We start from the raw sequence: 21825 nt of genomic DNA on the forward strand, positions 1-21825 counted from the left end.
AAGAGGGCCTGAATCATGAACAGATACAGTACATTGTTCCAACTGAATAAAAAAGGTACAGCTTAGGTTATTGTACTTTGTATATCAAAGGCAAAAGTTATGGTCTTCAACATAGTCATCCTCCATTCGAACAGCCTCTCACATTCCACCATTGTGTCACCTCTGCTTGCCCAATTCAGGTCTCCATGTATTAGAAATCCTATTATTATTGAACACCTGCATGGTCACATTTATTCAATCCCTCATTTTAGCTACAAAAGAATTTTCTTTTAAATCTAAACACTTTAGCTTTTCCCTATAGGCCAGGTTCTGAATCCTATGTATCTTTAGACTGCATTTGCTGCCACAATTGCAGTCATATTGACAGTGATATCACTGTCAGTAACACTGCAAATGGCTGCATATATTGAACAGAAACATATTGAGTGTTGGTCAATCACAGCTGCACACCCAACACTTGCTCCTCACTTGTTACTCCACTTACCTCCCATTTGTTGCCTATCTTGCTATCCTGCTCTCAACCCTTTAACACTCACTGTTTCACCCACAGCCTTACCCCTTGAACAAAGCTATCAACAGGATGGCAAGTGAGACAGGAACTGGCCAATGGGTGCACAGTGACATCAACAGAATCAATCTTTTGGGTTTCAGAGCAGTGTGGACGTACAATGATGTCAATGACATAACTTCCTGTTCCAGTGCACTGTCAAGAGACGGTGATACAACATAATGCACATGCACACAAAAAAAACAAGTAAAATACTGAGGCTCAACAATGTTACAACATTCTGAAACTATTAAAAATACAATACTAACTGCTACAGTTGTTTCTGCAGTGTTCTGAGATTCTTGGTCCTTCTTTGTTCCACGTCCTGCAGATTGTGACTCCTGCGGTACCAATATTTTTATGGAATCTATCAAAAACATTAATTGGAATAAAAGTAGTTAAGCAACATTTAAGATTCTGTTCCCCTGCCCTCAACCCAAGGTTGGAATAACATATAGACACATTAAAATTTGCCTATTTTTAGCTTATCTCAGCTTAGCTGATGAGCAAAACAGTACAGCTGGGCACATCTCAGAGGTTCCACATCCTTATTACCATCTAGCCCTCCTGGAGAAGACAAAGGAGTTTTAAAAAGAGGAAAATACTACAGATGCTGAAATTCTGAAGTCCTGAGGAAACTCCAGTCTAGCAGTATCTCTGGGGAGAGAAATGAGGTCAGGTTTTGAAGCTAACAAGATGTTTCTTTGGAACAAAGGGGAACTGGAAAAGGGAGTCATTATGCAGTTCACAAGGTGCAAGCTGAACAGATGGGAAAAGGTGCCCAAGACAAAGAGTAGGTCAGCTCAACAAAGTCCTCCTTACTGAGGTCCTGTAGAAATTGGAGAGCTGGCCCACAATCTAGTGAAGCATTAGCCTAACAATCATTGCTCCAATCACCATCATTACCAAAAGAATGGCCCCCAGTTGCGTACATCTGAAGGAAGTTAGCCTGGGTATCCCCCAACATGGATTCTATACATCCAGGTCAAACATGAGCAAGAAATCCTCTGGTGATCGCCACCTATTGCCCCACTTTTGGGTGTGTCACAAAGTTGGTGTGTAAATATTGTAAAGTTGTAAATGAATTGAAAAGCAGTGCATGGTGCCTTCAAGCGACTGTGCTTTGTCTGTGCTTGGAAGTTTGCAAGACCCAAAAGTTGAAAAGTGCATCAAAAGACTTTTGAGTCAGCAGGCCCAAGCAGCATTTTTACCCAGACAGTTTAAATTCAGCTAATTAATTTAAAAATACACTCGGAGACTAAGGACTAAGGACTAATTGCATTTAAAAAGTTTGTTTTGACACCTGAAAACGAATCAAATAAGAATATTGATGCGTCATGGGCGGGGGGGATTTTGAATTTCACAGAAATCTTTAGTCCCTTTGAAAAGACCAGGGGTACCACAGTATTTCCAGCTCAAAGTCCTCACAGAAGTAGCATTGGAAGAAAAGGAGTTTGTGACAGGAGATCAGCAGAAGGGAGACTGGAAGTAAAGCAGAGAAGACATAGGCTGTGCAAACTCAGATTAAGTTTTCATTTCCTGTTCTTATTAATTGAATTTATATAAGTAAGACCAGTTATTGAAACAGCATACCTATTAGAATTTAGTTTAGAAGGGAATAGGTAGTAATTAGAAGAGTTTTATTCTGTTTGTTCGTAATTCTGTTAAATTTGTTCATTGTTGGAATTTGGTAAATAAACTGTTACTTATTAATTGTAGAGTGAGTGAAAGGATTCTATTTAATTTAACCACTCCTGTATAACAGATTGGGGGTAAGAGATAGGTTATACCACCTGATCATATTCTTGATCAGGTTATGAGGCAAGATGCTCCCCTCTGGGTGTTTCAGTTTTAATTATCAGAGGCATGTCAATCTCTGCTTCATAACAGAAGATGAATCAGTCCACCTCTATGCTGAACATGCTTTTCTTTTTAAAAAGCATGTGCACCACAGGGACTTTAATGTCCTTCATCACAAGTGGTACTGTAGTACAGCTGTCTCTTGGGCAAGCTGAATTGAGGCAAATACCTGGGGCCCCATGCTGGAATCACTGGCACATGGGAGGATCCGGAAGGTGGGGGGGGGGGGGGGGGGGGGGGATGATCGCAAAGTTAATCGTGGACTTGGAGATCTTTGATTGCAGAGTAGAGGAATAACAAGCTGGAGAGCAACAGGAGAGGGGTGCAGCACAGAACAATTTGCTGTAGGCCCTCCCCCACAAAATGGACAGCTCTGGTTAGCAATACTGCTAAGTGTTAAAGGCAGGCCTATTGGTTAGACTGAGTCTATGGCAGGTGGTGAGGGAACCAAGGCAGCAAAACCTACTTGACATTATTCTCACCATATCTACCTACCACAGATTAATTCATCCAAGACAGGATTGGCAGAAGTGACCACTAAACAACCCTTGCAGTAAGAAAATTGTGTTCACATGGAATATAGTCTCTATTGTGTTGTGGCATTACCATAGTGGTAAAATTGGATAGATACTGAAGAGAGTTAAAACTCCTCAACTGGGCATTCATTAGGTACCATAGGTCAGCAGCATATTCAACTACAATCTTATCTATATGGCATGGAGGTTACTCCAAGCCATGATTACCTTGGGAAGTCATGCCAGGATCAGCAGCAAGCATACCTAAAAGTGAAGTGTCAAGCTGGCAAAACCACAATGCAGGACTGCCTGCATATCCAAAAGCAGCAGCACGTGATAGGGCCAAGCAGTCCTATAACCAGCAGAACAGGATCCAAATTATGCAAAGCTACCACATCCAGTTATAAGTGGTAATGGACAATTATGTAACTAACAGGCGGCAGCTCCACATATATCCCCAACCTCAACAATGGGATAGCAAATCAACAATAAAGACAAAAGGTGAAGTATTTGTATATATTTTTTTTAAACCAGAAGCACTGAGTGGATGATCCATCTTGGACTCTAAAAGGTCACCAGCACAGATGTCACTCTTCAATCAGTTTAACTCACTTTACAAACAGTTGTAGACACTGGACACAATGCAACGGCTGTGACAACACTACAGCAACAGTAATGAAGACTTGCACTCCAGAACTCATCATGCCACAGCCAAGCTATTCTCATTTACAATGGCACCTATCAAGCAATGTAGAAAATCAGTTTATCATGTTTACAAAAAAAAATGGACAAACCCAACCCAGTCAACTACTGCCCGCCGTCTACTCTAGACCAAAATTATAGTCAGTCGTCGAGACTACTACGAAGCAGAACTTGCTCAGTAATAACCAACATGATTGAAACAAAAGCTGAATTCCAGAGACAGTCATAGTCTTTTACATCAAGGCATTATTTGACCAAGTGTGGCATCAAGAAGCCTAGCAAAACTCGAGTCAATAAGAATCAGGGTGGAAAGAAAACTCTCAAATAAAAGAAATGCAAATACTGGGGATCCGTAACAAAAACAGAAATTTCCAGCATCTGAAGAGAAAACGGTTATTGTTGGGGCCAGTGATCTTTCTTCAGTTGGAGAAAAGCTCTGCTGGTTAGTGTCATACTGGGCACAAAGGAAGATAATTGTGATTATTGGAGGTCAGTCATTTCAGTTCCAGGGCACCTTTACAGGGGTTCCTCAGATTGTGTCCTAGACCCAAATCATCTTCAGCTACTTCAATGATCTTCCCTGCATTATAAAAAAGTCAGAGACCCCGGGCGGGTACTGGGGCGGGCTGTCCTAAAGGTGGTCGAAAGGTGTGTTAGGGCGGACCGAGAACTAAAAGGGGCATGGGGTGGACCGAGAACCCGAAGGTGGGTAGGGGCGGGCTGCCTTAGAGTGGTCGGAAGGTTGGAGGGGTGGGGGCTTGCTGGGTCTGTATTGTCTGCACTTCTGTATGTAACCGTATTGTTTAATGTACAAATGTCGTTGTCACTGTCTTGTCATGTGTGGAACTGGGGTTTGAGGTTTGTCCTCATCTCCCTGTAAAATGGTCAAATGGCAGGGTTTGGGGCCGAGCTTTGCTGCTCCTCTCCCTTGTAAAATTGCTGTCTCATGTACAGCTGTAAATGTTTATTGGAAACTGTTTTGTAATTTGTTTAATAAAATAAAAAAGGTCAGAGACTGTGGTGCTGTGGAGTCTGTGGACCATGTATGGGTATGGGCGTTTGCACTCCCTTTTTGATTTTCTCAAAAACCTCTTCCTCTGCTTTTGGTTGCACTTCAGTCCCACGCTCCTGATCTTCGGGCACCGGTACGGAGGAGAGAGGGCGGTCTGAAGACGTCCTTGTGGGTCTGCTCTTGGGCCTGGCCAAACTGGCCACAAGTAGGTCCAGGCAGCAGGCCATGAGGGGGTCGTTAGGGCCGACTGCCTGCCCCTCTTCTGTGGTTACGTTAAAAGCTCGGGTGTCTCTGGAAAAGGAACACGTGGTGTCCACCGACACCCTGGAGTTGTTCAGGGAGAGGTGGGTGCCGCAGGGAACGGAGTGCATTATCTTCCCCTCCAATTCTATTTTGATTTAATCCCTGCCCTCCCCTTCACTGTTTGATCATACAGCATTGCCCTTTGATGTGAAGGGCACTGCTTGTCACTGGTTACTCGGGTGTTTCCTATCTTCCTGGTGGTGGAAATTTGAATAAAGGTTCGTGCACCTTGTCTTTCACAGTGTCTCACACCTGCACTCTCACATGGGCGCTGGGGAAAAATAAGCACTACCGCAGTTAAGCACTAGTGTGGAAAAAAAATTTAAAAATAAAAAGGTCAGAGATGGGGACATTCACTGACAATTTCAATGTTCAGCACCTGAAGTCAGTCCTGTCACTGAGTCACCTTTTATTTACATGTGCATAATACAAGGACTTTGACCAGCTAGCTCAACCTCCAGTCCCTAGTGAGGAGAACCCCTGAAACAGTTGTATGCGTGCGTGTGTATCAGGATTCCCTAATTTTCCCTGGTTAACACTACTAATCAGGGAGCTCATATTCAAGGAGATCCACTGGCCCCTCATTCCAATCATGACATCTGCCATTAGCATTCCTAATGCAGTTTCACCATCACCCAAGTCTGGGAATATCAAATCTAACCTGGTGAGTCTTCACTAACAGTGACTCTGCTGAAGCTATCCCTGCAATTGAGAGGGAAAGATGGCCCTATAATCAAAACAGGAACTAGGACAGTTTGGTATCAAGCGAAGCTGCAGACTTTCTTCAAGCCTGCAAGTTCAAATTTGCACTGCTCTTTCTACCACATGGATGGTTTGGAATTGTCTGGACATGTCGACCTCCATTCGACATTAGGCAATTTTCAATCCCTGCTGTCCCACTGTCTGTGACCAATACTTCTGGGAGACCACGTATTGCAAACAATGCTTGCAGCTTTTCAATCATCCCAGAGTTTGATGAACTCTATGTATATCCAACCATTTTGAATGGGCATTTACAATGACCAAGAACATTGACTATGACAGTCCGTTCATGTGCTCAATGTGGAACTGACTTCATGGTTTACCCAGCCATTCTCACAAAGGTCAGGAAGCTGCTGGTGGTAATTTGTGTCCTCATTAACACTCTGGGCACTGTCCCCTAATGCAGCAATGTCAGCTTCTAATTCTGGCGTCCACACAACTTCTTGCCAAGATCTTCATTTTGGAAATCCCCAGATGACCCTAGTGTTCAGCCAGGATCTGGTAGCAACCTTTACCCCTGACAATCACTCATTCTTCCTTACCATAAGATACCATCCTAAACAGTCATCCAGTCTTGCCAGATCCAGAAAAGTTTCACTCCTGATTGAGAGGGCCCTTTTGTTTTCCGCATCACCACCAGTTGTTTTACTTTTGCCAGCACAGGATGTTACGTGTCCACAGTTGGATATGGTCAGCAGTGACCAGAATGGTGTCCAAAAAAATTTAAAACCAGAATGGACTCTTCCAGCGGAGCAGGCTCGAGTCATCCACATTTGCCACTTGGCCTCCTGGACTGAGAATAAGGGCCCACCACTGAATTTGACCTGAAGGTGTGGGCGGCATAGCAGTGTCTTTTTTAAGTAGTCCTAGCAGGAGTTTGTTGTCCATTACTATTACACTCTTAAATTTGTAAAAACGTACTCATACAACTTCTCACACCAAAAACGACCACCAAACCTTCATTTAGTATTTGAGCATATTTGCGTTCAGCATCAGCTGAAGTCCAGTAAGCATATGCTATTGAGCATTCCTCTTAGTTGGGCCACCAATGAACCAACATTACCCGAATACCATATGGGGAGGCATCGCATGTCAACATCACATCTCACCAGCAATCATAGTGGGCCAATACATTAGATGACAATAACTGTTTATTCACTTTCTTAAAGACTACAGCTGGGCTATGTGACCATGTCCAAGACTGAACCTTTTTCAATAGAAAGCGTAAGGGTGCCAAGTGAAGACCAGGTTACATATGGATTTTCCATAAGGATTCACCAACCCAAGTAAAGACCTGAGATCCATTATAGACGTGAGAGCTGGAGCACCTTTAAATTGAGCTGAAAATGTGTTGCTGGAAAAGCGCAGCAGGTCAGGCTGCATCCAAGGAGCAGGAGAATCGCCATTTTGGGCATAAGCCCTTCTTCAGGAATGAGGAGAGTGTGCCAAGCAAGCTAAGATAAAAGGTAGAGAGGAGGGACTTGGGAGGGGCGTTGGGAATGCGATAGGTGGAAGGAGGTTAAGGTGAGGGTGATAGGCCGGAGAGGGGGTGGGGGCGGAGAGGCCGGGAAGAAGCTTGCAGGTCAAGTAGGCGGTGCTGAGTCCGAGGGTTGGGACTGAGATAAGGTGGGGGGGTGGGGGGAGAAGAGGAATCCCAACACTCCTCCCTACCTTTTATTTTAGCCTGCTTGGCACACCCTCCTCATTTCTGAAGAAGGACTTATGCCCGAAACGTTGATTCTCCTGCTCCTTGGATGCTGCCTGACCTGCTGCGCTTTTCCAGCAACACATTTTTCAGCTCTGATCGCCAGCATCTGCAGTCCTCACTTTCTCCTAGCGCCTTTAAGTTGCCCTCACTTTATCTCTCAATGGCTGTGACCAGGTCTTGTCAACTCTGTAGCAAAAGTAGGTCACTGAGTGCCTGAAACACATTTTCCCTTTCTAAGGCATACACCTGGTTGGGAGAAACATTTAAGCACTATGTCCTAGCTTTCCAAGCGCTTTTTATTGGCCTTCCCGGTCACTAACACATCATCCAATGCAACCTGTGGTGAACCTTGTAAAATGTTCTCCAAGCTGAGTTGGATAGAGGAGGATGTCCCCTTCCTTTGGGACACCCTATAGCTCTCCACTTGCCACATTTTCTAATGACAAAATCAGCTGTAACACCTGTTTGAAGTCCAGTTGCCTTCAGCTACTAGACCATTTTGCATGGTTGTCATGAATCCCACTTACCAAATGGTCCTTCAGCATCTCATTCACAGTTAACTCAAAAATCATATACCTCTGCCAGTCGTCATAACCTTGTCAAAAATCACAGTACAGATTTCAGACTCTTGAACTGCCAAATAAAACTGATCACATCTCAGAATTAAGAAGAGGCTTGAGATCCAAATATTCCTTAAATAAATCCATCAACTCTTGAAAGGTTTTAAGCATCTGGTGCCTCAGGGAAAGTTAGGCCCCTACTAACAAATAGCTGCAGGTCTGTAAGCATTCAGAAGAATTACTCGTCACTTTTCATTTACCTCAATGTCATTTACCCAGAAGAAATAATGTACTCTTTTCAGATACTGGGCCCAATCTTTAATGGCAGGATCAAACAAGATAGGCTTCACAAATAAAAGGCATGATGCCAGAAATGCTTATTCCAACTCAAAAAGTTTTCTTCAGGAGCGTACTGTTTTCTCTCACCACCATCAAAATAACTCTAGGGAGGCCAATACCCTGTTGCCAAGTCACCCTTTATTTACATGTGCACAGTATACGGACTCTGAACAGAGAGCTCAACCCAGTCCCTGGGAGTGAGGAGAATCCCCGAGACTTTTGTTTATGTGCATCAGCCTGGGCCAATCAGGGAACTCTTGTCACTATAACATCATACGTGACTCAGGTACTGAAGCAGTTTAAGTCCAAATGCAGTAAGGCCTGGTCAATATTCAGGCTTGTGCTGACAAGTGGCAAACGGTATTTGCACTATGCAAGTGCCAGGCAATGGCCATTTCCCATAATAAAGAATGTAACCATCATCCTTTGATATTGATACTATTAATATTCTGGGGTTACTATTAACTAGAAATTAGCCATACCATCAAGACCTACACCAAAAGGCCAAAGGCGAGGAATCCTGCAGCAAATAACACTTCCTATTTCCCCAAAGTTCATCCACCAGCGACAAGTCATGAGTATAATGGAATATTCTCCATGACATGAGGTGAAGCTCTAACACTACAAGAAACTTGACACCATCCAGATCTAAAGCAGCCTGCTGGTTAGGGACCACATCTACAAACAGTCACTCCTTCACCACTTAAGCTCAGTAGCAGCAGTAGTACAAGATGTAATGTAGAAACTCACCAAGGCTCCTTAGGCAGCACTTTACAAACCTGTGACTAATATTAATCCAGAAGACAATGGGCAAACAATGCATAGGAACACTGTGATCCCCCCTAAACCACTCACTATCCTGACTTGGAAACATGTTTCTCCAGTGTTGCAGGGTCAAAATACTGGAGCTCCTTCACTAAAGGCATTGTGGGTCGACCCACATCAAACACAGACTAAACTAGTTCAAGGCAGCAGTTCACTGCTAGAATATCAACTGTCTACAATATAGATTAATGACTGAGAAAGGAAACAAATTTACTGTAGTCAAACTTGCACATGACAAAAATAGGTGGAAAGGCAAGCTGGGAGAGGGATAGAACAGTTTACAGAAAAATATTGATAGGTTAAGCAGGCAGGCAAGCTGTTGGCAAGTATAACATGGGAGAACATGAAGTTCATGTCCACATTTCCAAACTCTGCCTCCCAATCTGTTCCTCAGTGTCTTTATTGCTATTGGGGGGCCTGTTAAAAACTCCCAATAAATGGACTGCCCCTTTTCTGTTTCTGACTTCCACCCATAACAATTCTGCAGTCAAACCCTCTTCAACGATCTCCCTTTCTGCAGCTGCAATACTATCCGTGATTACCAATGCCTGTCCTCCACTTTTTTTTCCAAACCTTCTCCCCTATTCTTATGGTTTTACTACTCTCACCACCACCTTCAAGGGCAATAAATGGTCTAGTCAGTAATGAAAAAGAATGAAGCTTTGAACTCATCATAATGTTTTCTACAAATAAAGTTAAAATGACCTGTTGAGTGTTTCCAGCACTGTTTCAGAATTATCTGTAAATCTTTGACTACACAATTCTTTGCAGACTAAATCTGGCATTCAAATCTATGGAACAGCATACTCCTGTGCTAAGGAGGTGAAGTAGTAAACAGCATTCTCACCTGGGGATAACCTTGATGATGTCATCTTTGAAGGAATGTTTTCAAGCACATCTGGAACCTTGAGAACAAGGGAATTCAAGACATCATGGAGACAAAAACACCATTTCACATGCACTTCATTCAAAATAGCTTGCAAATTATAGATATTTAAGATGCAATTAACTAAAAGATAAGCACCAAGGAGAATGTCAGTAGTGTCAGAACCTCTGATCTGACCAAATAAAAGCAAATTACTGCGGATGCTGGAATCTGAAACCAAAAGAGAAAATGCTGGAAACTCTCAGTTAGACTCGAAACGTCAGCTCTTTTCTCTCCTAACAGATGCTGCCAGACCTGCTGAGATTTTCCAGCATTTTCTCTGATCTGACCAAATTGTTTTCCGGTGTTCAAAGTACAATTCTTCCACTTTATAATACTTATCTGTTGATTATATCAAATTCAAACAATGTTTAGAAACTCATTTTTCAAAGCACTAAATATTTAAGAGGTTTATTTTTTGCACTTCTTTCCAATCAGGCATTATTATAACGAGTCATGCTATTCTCAATTCACTTTGCTCTTCAACTTTTCTTTTGAATAACTCTACTTATTGGATAATCTTTGCAGTATTTTCTCCAAGATGTATTCTACATTATCCAAGAGCTTTGCTTCATGGAGTAGTTTGTAGATGGTTCAACAGTTAACTGTAACTGCATGAGATGTTCACTGTTCTTCTTTTAACTTATCTTTACTCATCTCAAACGCAACTAAAACTGATTTTGTTTATACTTCAGCACTAGTGTGTTATAGCCAGATATTGTTATTCATTTTAGCTCATTGGACCAAAGGTATGGTGTTGATTTTTACATTGAAATGAGAGCTATTTACATTGTTGATCAGAGAGGCGTCGGGTAGATCAGGCCATTGCAGCAGTACAGTTGCACAGTCGCAGGTTATTTGTCCATCTGGAAGAATTGGCCAGTGCATTGAGTATAGGAGTTGGGATGTCAAGTTGAAGCTGTACGGGACATTGGTTAGGCCACTTTTGGAATACTGTGTTCAATTCTGGCTTCCCTTCTATAGGAAGGATGTTGTGAAACTTCAGAGTTCAGAACAGATTTACAAGGATGTTGCTAATGAGAATTTGAGCTACAGGGACAGGCTGAATAGACTGGGGCTATTTTTCCTAGAGTATCATAAGCCGAGGGGTAACCTTATAGAGGTTTATAAAATCATGGAGGGATGCATAGGGTAAACAGACAAAATATTTTCCTTGGGTGAGGGGGTACACTAGAGGTCACAGGTTTTTGTGAGAAGGGAAGGAGATTTAAAGGGGCAACTCCGTCATGCTGAGGGTGGTGTATGTATGGATGATCTGCCACAGGAAGTGGAAGTGGAAGTGGCTGGTACAATTACAACATTTAAAAAGGCATCTGGATGGGTATATGAATAGGAAGGGTTTGGAAGGATGTGGCCCAAATACTGACAAATGGGACTGGACTAATTTAGAATTTCTAGTCTGCATGAACTGGTCAGACCAAAGGGTCTCTTTCCCTACTGCATTTTAAATGTTCAAGCATACTTAACTTTTTTTCAAATGTTGAAAGGAAAAAGTCTTCGATTTATATAAGGAAATGCACTCCTTTCAGTTTTCTTATACCTCAAATAATAAAGATTTTTGCTTCCCACAACCATTCCTACACTTAGCAGTGTTCAAAGTGCAGTAGAGTATTAACTAATGCAGTGCTAAGAAATTGATGCAAAGAAAATGCTTTTTAGTCAATGGATTACAGAGAGTTACATTTTCATCAGTCTCATCAATATGGGAACAGCTGGCAATTGGGTTAGTGTATCACATTCCCTTTTAGAAAGCCCAATAAAGTCCTGTGCTCCTATACCAAAACAGTGTTTCATAACGGGGCAGCAAAAACTATGGTAGCTGAATTTTAATTAGCTTAATCAACTCAGGAGCTCATGACAATCATTTTGATGTAATAAAACTTTCTGATGTGGAATGATATAACTCCGCAAAAACTACGCCTCACATACATATCGTCCCATTTATAGTAAATACTGTGGGACCTGCAACTTTGCTTTATTTGAAGTTTCTAGCATGTGTTGTCCCTTACCACGCCTCTTTTGACTTTACTCTGAAAATTAAGAAAAGGTGCACAAGTTAACCATGTTGACTCAAACAGAGAGAAAGCTACATTTACTGTAGAATCACAAGTGTTTAAGAGGAGAAAGCTTAATGCAGAATCCACAAATGTGGTCTGCAAACATGATTAATTACATCAAAAGTACATTCAAAATTTCAACCTACTCACATTATGAACAGGGGTTACTTGTTTCACTTTCAGCTCTCCTGCCTGGATGGTGGATTGGTCTTTCTCACTAGCCACTAATGCCATATCGGAGATAGACTGATAACCAATTAAGTGTGCACCTTGGACTGGAGTCCCATACTCAGAAGGATGGTAAGGAGACTGCAAGGGAATAGCAGGTCGAATGGGCTCCCCAAGCTGCAAAGCATTAGTGATTAATCCAGTGGAATGATCTTTGGAAGGCAAATTATCAACAGATCCTTTTAAAAAAAAACAAACACAAAAACGTTATTTTAAAACAGTCTAGTATAAAAGATAGCCAGTGACTGTGACATTTGGAATATTTGTTAGAAATGGCAAAAAGGTAAACTGTAATTCTCCCTAGTTAATCTGAGTATTCCTCTAACAGTTCATCAGGAAAAATTATAATATGCAATATTGAGCCGTGTCATGGTCTTTGAAAACAAAATCTTTATCAGTGTCAGATATAGAGGATGGACATTTTCAGCAAAGTCACAGGTACAGGACAGATTGAAATGTATAGTCTTCATGAATCATCTAGACATCCTATACTAGGCTTAATAGCGACACTATTGTTTTAGTTTGAGCTTCCACATGAGGTTTTGTTAATGCTGGCAATCAGGGATGCCTGCTGCATTGGATTACTGGTCTAGATCCCCAAGTTAATCCATCAACAGCACAACAGTAGTATTAGAGGAAATTTTTTTTAAAAATTTGTAATGAACGGTTCAGGCAAATTGCTCACAATGCCACTGAGTCTTGAACCAAATCTTAATAATATAGGTTATTACTTCAGCTTCTGAGAAGACCATACTTGTTTTTTTTCTCTGGCTTGCTATTTCTGCATTTCAGAGAAGTTAAGAGTTATCTATATTGTGAAATTAGATATTATTGTACAACTGCAATAACAAAAGTCAAAATGAAACAAAAGTTTTAAATTAGGTCAAGTAACTTCAATAGTAAAAAGTAGAGAATCAACTTTTGTGAAACACACATCATGCTGCCTTAGGTCTCGCACAAAAGAACTTGATCCACTGCAAATGAGTTCAAGTGATGAGCATATTTCGTTTTTACTTCACGGGGTAGAGGGCAGGTGGAATAAACAGAGCTGATGCTTCAGAGCAATGACCTTTCACCAGAATGGAAAAAATTTAGAGGTGTTCCTTTTGATTTGCACCATTTTATACTTTAATCCTTTCTTCACTTGCCACCTCCTCATCTCATTCTTTCTTTCTTCCCTTTGCCACTGCTTCCAAGCTCTGTACTTGCCTTAAAAGTTCACTGCACCTTTTTCCTATTTTATTAAAAAACCGTTGACCTGAAATATCATCTCTTTTCACAACTGTTTGTTGCTAGTATTTTCCTGTCATACTACCATTTTTAATTTATTCATGGGATATAAGCATCACAGGCTAGACTAGCACTTATTGCCCAGAGGGTAGTTAAGAGTCAAACACATTGCTGTGGATCTGGAGTCACGTGTAGGACAGAACAGGTAAGGATGGCAGTCTCCTAAAAGGACTTAATGAACCAGATGGGTTTTTCTAACAAATCAACCACAGTTTCATGGTTATCATTCTAGAATTTTACTGAATTCCATTCAGCCATCTGCCATGGTGGAATTTGAATCTAGGTACCCATAAGTTTACCTGGATTAAATTGTTTAGTAAATAATACCACTAGGCCAACATCTCCCCATTGCTCAGAAGACAAGGGATCAGGTTGCAGAGTAGGGGAAAAAAAATTGAGGCAGTCCTGGGATTCAAATTCAGAAGCTCCTAGTCAAAAACAATTACAGCAGTATCCCAGTAGGCATAGTTATTTATAAAAGAAAATCCAAGTTCCTCATCCAGCTGGAGTGCACCATTTATAAACAAACATTATATTTTCACTTACTTCCTGGTTTCATTATTTCTTCCCCATTAGTGTCAGGTACAGGTGCAGAGGAACAAAATCCATTTTGTCCTTGGTCCAATACTTCTAACTTTTGTTCTGACTGCTTGACAATTTGATAATATTCAGACAGGTCTCAAAAAAGCAAAAAAGATAGACAATCCTTAAAGAAAGGTCAAATACAAATTAAACAACTTTAAATTGCATTAGAAGACCCCAATAAAAACACAGTAATGGACACAGGAGGAGCAATTTTTAAAATCTTAGTGTGATAAAGCATACAGCAAATCTAATGTAACCACAGACCACAATACTGTGTCTTATTGAAAGAGAATCAGCAAATACCTGCATTCTTTCTGTGGCTGTATGTACAAGCAGATTCACCAAGTCGGATGAGCTCATTGGTGGATTCAGATCCTGCTCCATCCCAGGTAGTAGCAGAAGATGATGAGCTAGACCAGTTTAAAAAAAAAAATCATTTTTGAAATGCATGAAAAAATCAGATTATAGTTTATAACTGCATGTAAGTTTTGACAAACAGTTTAAAAAAAAAATTGGCCGGGCTCAAGAATGTTAATAGGCACAACTGCAAAGAAAAAAAGTTTTATTTCGATCATCATATATGTAGAACTCAAATTGTTTCCATCAAGATTTTGAAATGTTATCACCATGACGGTGTTACAACATAGGACTGCTTTGTAGTTAGTTTTAGATTTAGTTCCTTTTCCTCCCCCCTCTCCAAATTCTTTCATTCATCGGACGTGGGCACCATTGGCTCAGTCAGCTTTTATTACCCATCACCAATTATCCTGAAGGTGGTTCAGTGCGCTGCCTTGTTGAACAGAAGTCTCTTTGGAATCAGTTTTGAACAAGAAAGCAGCACCAGGAGATTGACCCAGCACTAGAGATCACTCATAATAAACAAAGAACTAATGATGTCACAACAAAAAACAGAAATTGTTGGCAAAACTCAGCAGGCGAAAGCAGAGTTAATGTGGAGTCTGTTACTCCTCAGACTTTCAAGCACTAATAATGTCAGGATGGTGTATGGTTTGGGTGGGAACTTGAAGGTATAGTTCTACCCCAAAGCTATTGCCTCGCTCTTCCAGGGTGGCAGAGTTTGCAGGTTTGGACTGTGACTTGGTGATTTGACTAACTACATTTTGCAGATGCTACATATTGCTGCTGCTATGCAATAGAGAAGGGAGTAAATGTTGAATGTGGACAATAGGGTGCCAATCAAGCAATTTAGTCCTTGATGGCACAGAGTTAGAAGAAGGTTGTTGAAGCTGCACTCATTCACACACGTGGAGTGTGTAATGGACCAGACCAAACCTAACCTCCTCAAAAATATATTATGAAGCTGGATTAGACTCAGATTTTCTCTTTTTTCAAAGAAAAAAAAAGGGCAAGTATAAAGCATGGCGTTCCAGATGTAATTGAATTAGTCAAATTACCAGCCTTGAAAAAAAAAACACTTTTTATATAGTGTAAGCATACTAAAAGAAAGAATTGGAACAACAATGCTGGAAACTTAACAGAATATTAGATTATTTAACTAATAAACAGCAAATATTCCAAACAGTAACATTCCATAAATACACCCTTGGCAGAGGCAAATTCAGTAAAATAGATTGCCTCACAGGCAATGATTCTTCAGTCCAGGAGCAAAAACCAACAGAAAACTCAGGCAGAGTGAGGGGGAAAGAGAACACGGACGGGAGAGCAGCAGGCATTTTGCTGTAGCAGGGGGAAATATACAGCAGCTACCGAACCCCAACAGCTACTGAAAGTTAAACTAAAATCCTGGTTCTGTTGCTTTAATTGTTCCAACTTTAAAAAAAATACAAGCAAGGCCTCACAAACTGTTATTTTATTGGCTTGGAACACACCACCAAATACCAGAGTCAAACTCCCTTCATAAAACAAAAATCAGGACAAAACAGATCTCTTAAAACCATACTACCATCATAAGTGTATCCCATCATGTTCACGACTTATGCCTTCTGGAGAAAGTTACCTCCAGAAATCCCAGCCTCTGATGTAGCCACAGTATTTAGATGCATATTAGTGGTTCAAGCAGTTTATTTTGATGGAAATTTTCTTTTGCAGCCGGATAACTATATATGCAATAATAAGGCCTGAGGCACATTTTAACAACTATATTCAAAAGATCTCCATTATTTTTGTAAAAATATTAAAAACTTTGACAAAACAGCAGCCAGTTTGGAAAATAGCCAGCATCATTAAATTTAAAGAATAACAGATAGGATTGTAGGCCAGAAGTCCTCCTGTCGCCCTTTCGCATAATGCTATAAAAATCTTTCACATCCAACTGTATAGGTAGGCTGGGGGAAGCTCTGCAGCCACATCAAGTCAATCCTTTTAAGTTATACAAGTGAGTTTATAAACATTAAAGGGGCCATGCATCTAAATAAAATCACCCTTTTTTTTTCAGGAGGAGGGTCACCTTAATATGCAATTTACAAAGTGATCTTACAACATAGCACTCACTCAGCACAGCATTTTAAGTGGCAGCGTAAGTTGCATACTCTTGCCTTGGAGCAGGATTTGAATTTGAGGCTTTGAACTATTCGAGAGAACACAACTGAGTCAAAGCTGATGAAGGGTCACTGGACTCCAAAAAAAAATTACCTTATTCTCTCTACACAGTCATTGCCAGACCTACTGAGATTTTCCAGAAATTTCTGTTTTTGTTTCAGACAAAGCAATTGTTGTACAAGCAAAACTTCTTGTACAGAAGTAATTAATTCAGGAAATAAAATATTACTTAGGTTCACTAAATTCAAAAAAGATCCTACGCTTTTGATGAATGTGCTCCTGCATCAGGTACTGTCTCTTTGTATGGGTCCCTGAATTCTTCTTGAAGTACACTTCTTATTACAGACATTGCTTCATTAGACAGCAAATCAGGATCATCTATTTTAAAAATACAAGCATATTAGAGAAAAAAAATTCAAACTAAATTTTATTTATCAAAGTAAAAAGCAATTCTGTTTTTAAGTTCTCTTCCATCTTTTCCTCCTTGCCTCCTCAAAGGATTTGTCTTCATATAATAAATCAGTCATAATTCAGTATGCCAATTGGTCACTATTCACGAGCCTTGAAAAGTTATCGGATTGTATGGAGAGTTATAGCGAAGGCCAATGCTTCCTCAACAAAAAAGGTACACCTCTTAAGATTTAGTTAGTTAACTTACAGCAAGAACCAGGTCAAAATTGTCCACTTCTTAAGCAAGACAGAGGCCAATTGTACCATCTCTCGTACAGTTTCAGCAGAGACCAGATACATCAGTGTATTTTGAAGACAGTGGTAGCAGACCACGTGATGACAAAGCCTGTTCCATGGGGATTGGGTAGGACATGGGAGAAGGTGCTCAAGCCTTCAACTTGTTCAATTTGATACAAAGTCCAAAAGGATGCAGGGTTGCCAAGTGGAAAGTGAGGTGCCGTTTTTCCAGCTTGTGCTGAGCTTTGCTGCACCACCTCATCAAGCCTGAGACAGGTGCTGCCAAGGGATCGTGGTGCTGCATTGAAGTGGCAAGCAACTGGAAGCTTAGGGTAATTTCTGCAGACAGAAGGTATATATTCTGCAAAGCTGTCACTCTGTCTGCGCTGTCTCCCCAGCATAGTAGAGAAACAGCGAACAGCAAATACAATAGACTAGACTGAAGTGCAGGTAAAGTGCTGCTTCATCTGGAAAGTGTGCCTCAGGCTTTGGACAGTGAAGAGGGTGGAAGTAAATGGACAAGTGTTACACCTTCTGCATTGCAAGGGAAGGTGCATGGGGGCCATATGGATGTGTTGGGAATGGAGGAAGAGTGAATGATCCTGTAGTAGGCAGACAAGTGAGGGGAATGAATGGTGGCATTCTGCTTGACATGGCAGAAATTGCTGTTAATGATCTTTGGAGTGGATGCTGTTGGGATTGTAGGTAAGGACAAAGAGGACCCCATCAGCAGTTGCAGGAGAGATGCAGTTAGGGCCAAGGCTCTGCAGATTGGTTGGACATAGCTGAGGGCCCTATCAATCACAGTGGTAATGAAACCTCAGTTGAGGAAGAAGGTTGACCTTTTGGTGGCCTCCTTGTTGAAGTTTGCATCATCAGAACAGACAGAATCATAAACACAGTTGGTCCAACTTATCCATGCCAACCAGATATCCTAAGTTAACCTAGTCACATTTGCCAGTATTTGGCCCATATCCTTCTAAGCCCTTCCTATTATTTTAAATGTTGTAATTATACCAGCCACCTCCACTTTCTCTGGCAGCTCATTCGATACATGCACCACCCATTGCGTGAAAAAGTTGCCCCTTGGGTGTCTTTCAAATCTTTCCCCTCTCATCTTAAACCTATGGCTTCCAATTTTGGACTCCCCACCCCGTGGAAAAGACCTTGCCTATTTACCCGAACCATGCCCCTCATGATTTCATGAACCTCTAAAAAGGTCACCTCACTCCCCACCAATGATGCTGCAGGGAATACAGCCCCAGCCTATTCAGCCTCTTAGTATAGCTGAAACCCTCCAAACCTGGCAATATCCTTGTTAATCTTTTCTAATCCTTTCAAGTATCAAAAATATCCTTCCTATAGTAGGGAGCATGCTGTATTCCAAAAGTATCCCTACCAACGTCCTGTACAGCTGCAACATGACCTCCCAGCTCCTATACTCAATGGTTGGACCAGTAAAAGGAAAGCATGCCAAATGCCTTCTTCACTGTCCTGTCCTATCTATCTGTGACTTCACTTTCAACAAACTATGAACCTGCACTTCAAGATCTCTTCATTCAGCAACACTCCTCAGGACCTTACCATTAAGTGCCCTGATTTGTCCTTCAATTTGGATAAGTGTAAAATACTGCATGTTGGAGTCATCTGCCACTCAGCCCACTGGCCCATCTGATCAAGGTCCCATTGTACCCTGAAGCAATCTTCTTGGCTTTCCACTACACCGCCAATTTTGGTGTCACCTGTAAACATACTAAGCATACCTCTTACGTTCATCTATATAAAATGATGAAAAGCAGTGGACTCAGCACTAATCCTTGTGGCGCACCACTGGTCCCAGGCCTCCAGACTGAAAAGCAACCCTCTTCCACCACGCTCTTGTTCTACCTCAAGCCTATTCTGTATCCAAAGGCTAGTTCTCACTGTATTATGTGTAATCTAATCTTTCTAACCAGCCTACCATGGGACGTGACACAGACGACTAAATTGGGAAAATGGAATAGAATCTTTTTACACAGCAGCGAAGAAAGGGGGTGGGGGGATTAAAAAAAAGAGAAGCAAGGGCTGCCAGGAAGAGTAAGAGAGCGATTGTTTTAAGTGGGTGAGATCTAAACCAGAAACCCTACACCTTAGGGTCTCCCTCTCATCCACCTCCTCTAACCTTCAGAGTCTGTAAACTCAGTAGGTTCTTCAGGTTCTCTTTTTCTTCTCTCCCTCATTTAGTCCTGCAAAGGCTTTCACTAATTAGATTAGGGAGGGGATGGCTGATGGGGCAGTTGCATGTTTCTCCTGCAGGAGGGAGGCACGACTGGCCCAATCTATGGCAAGTGCACCCCAATTCCAGCTCCTTGAAAACAGAGTTATGGAACTGGAGCTGGAGCTGGATGAACTGCAGATCATCCGGGAGGCTGAGAGAGAAATTGAGAGGATGTACAGGGAGGTAGTCACAGGATATCCTTAGGCACATAATAAGGACAGCTGAGTTACAATTAGGGGAGGAAAGGGAACCGACAGAGAGCAGGGATCCCCTGTGGCTGTTCCCCTCAGCAATAAGTATACTGTTCTGGATACTTCTGGTGGGGACAGCCGACCAGGGCAATTCATAGTTGTCAGGTCTCTGGCACTGTAGCTCAGAAGGGTTGGGGGGTGGGGGTGAATGCAGGGATAGTAAAGCACTAGTGGTAGGGGACCCAATAGTTACACAGATGGACAGGAGATTTTGTGATCAGGAACAGGACTCCTGGAAGTATGTTGCCTCCCTGTTGCCAGGGTCCAGGATGTTGCCAAAATCAAGTTTACAAGATTCTTAAAAGGAGAGGGTGAGCAGCCAGAAATCACGATACACGTTGGCACCAATGATATATAGCCAGAAAAGGGATTGAGGGTCTGAGAAGTGACTACAGAGAGTTAGGTTGGAAACTGAAGAGCGGGACGAGTAGAGTAGTGATCTCAGGTTTGCTCCCGGTGCCATGAGATAGTGAGGTGAGGAACAGGCAGCAAGTACAGTTTAACACATGGCTGCACAGCTGGTGCAGGAGGGAGGGCTTCAGATACTTAAGACCATTAGGATGCCTTCTGGGGAAGGTGGGACCTGTACATGAAGGACAGGTTGCACCTGAACTGGAAGGGCACAAATTTCCTGGGTAGGAGATTTGCTCGTGTGGTTCATGAGGGTTTAAACTAGTTTGGCAGGGGTGTGGGCATCAGAGCTAAATATCCAAGAGGGAGGGTAGTTGTAGATAGGGCAGTGACAGCATGTGGTGAATCTATTAGGGAAGTTTCTCATGTGATGAAACAAAGAGACCGGTTAAATTGTGTCTGCTTTAAAACGCAAAGAGCATCAGAAATAAGAGTGATGAACTTAAGAGCATAGATCAGTACTTAGGACTATGATGTTGTGGCCATAATGGAGACGTGGGTTTCACAGAGCCAGGAATGGTTGATAAATATTCCAGGGCTTAGAACATTTAAAAAAAGAACAAGGATGGGGGAAGAGAAAAAAAAAAGAGGAGGGGGCGTAGAATTGCTAATCAGAGTGTGTCACAACTACAGAAATGGAGGTTGTCAAGGAAGTCACATGGGTGGAAGTTAGGAACAACAAGGAAGCAGCCACTTGATTGGGTTTTTACAGACCCCCTAATAGCAGTACGGAGATCGAAGAACTCATAGGCTGGCAGATATTGAAAAAATGCAGATGTAGCAGGGTTGTTGTTATGGGTGACTTCAATATTGATTGGAACCTCCTTAGTGTCGATGGTTTTGTAAGGTGTATTCAGGAGGATTCCCTTACTCAGGATGTAGACAGGCCAATGAGGGGACAGGCCATTTTGGATTTGGTATTCGGCAATGAGCCAGGATAGGTGTCAGATCTCGTGGTGAGAGAACTCTTTGGTGACAGTGACCACAACTGCCCCATGTTTACTGTAGCCATATAGAGAGGGAAAGGAGCAGTTACCATGGGAAGATATTTAATTGGAGAAAAGGAAATTATGCTATCAGACAGGAGTTGGGAAGTACAGACTGGGAGCAATTGTTCCACAGAAATGGCACAATAGTCATGTGGAAACTGTTTAAAGTGCAGTTATTGTGAGTGATGCAAAAATTTGTTACTCTGAGACAGCCAAGAAAGGCTAAGATTAAAAGGAGCCTTGGAATAACAAGAACTGAGGAGCTTCTCGTCAAAAGGAAGAAGGCAGCTTACGTAAGGTGGAGTAAACAAGGATCTAACAAAGCTTTGGAGGATTACAGGCTTACTAGAAAGGAGCTCAAAATGGACTGAGGAGAGCTAGGAGAGGACACGAAAAAGGCTCGGTAGGAAGGATTAGGGAGAACCCAAAGGCATTTTACTCATACGTGAGGAATAAGAGAGCAATCAGAGA

The 21825-nt window shown here is 41.8% G+C and overlaps 1 protein-coding gene across 1 annotated transcript in view; it reads right to left on the minus strand.

The window, feature by feature from the left end:
- LOC132827921 (centrosomal protein of 95 kDa-like) overlaps positions 1-21825 on the minus strand; it is a 61978-nt gene that overhangs the window by 27072 nt on the left and 13081 nt on the right. The window contains exons 5-10 of the mRNA XM_060844758.1: positions 17020-17137; positions 14543-14649; positions 14201-14332; positions 12287-12543; positions 9981-10038; positions 817-914 (exon numbers count right to left, since the gene is read on the minus strand). Coding sequence (XP_060700741.1) covers positions 817-914; positions 9981-10038; positions 12287-12543; positions 14201-14332; positions 14543-14649; positions 17020-17137 — 770 coding nt within the window. The remainder of the gene's footprint in view (positions 1-816; positions 915-9980; positions 10039-12286; positions 12544-14200; positions 14333-14542; positions 14650-17019; positions 17138-21825) is intronic.

Source organism: Hemiscyllium ocellatum, chromosome 25 (genome assembly GCF_020745735.1).
Source record: "Hemiscyllium ocellatum isolate sHemOce1 chromosome 25, sHemOce1.pat.X.cur, whole genome shotgun sequence".
NCBI classification, from domain to species: domain Eukaryota; kingdom Metazoa; phylum Chordata; class Chondrichthyes; order Orectolobiformes; family Hemiscylliidae; genus Hemiscyllium; species Hemiscyllium ocellatum.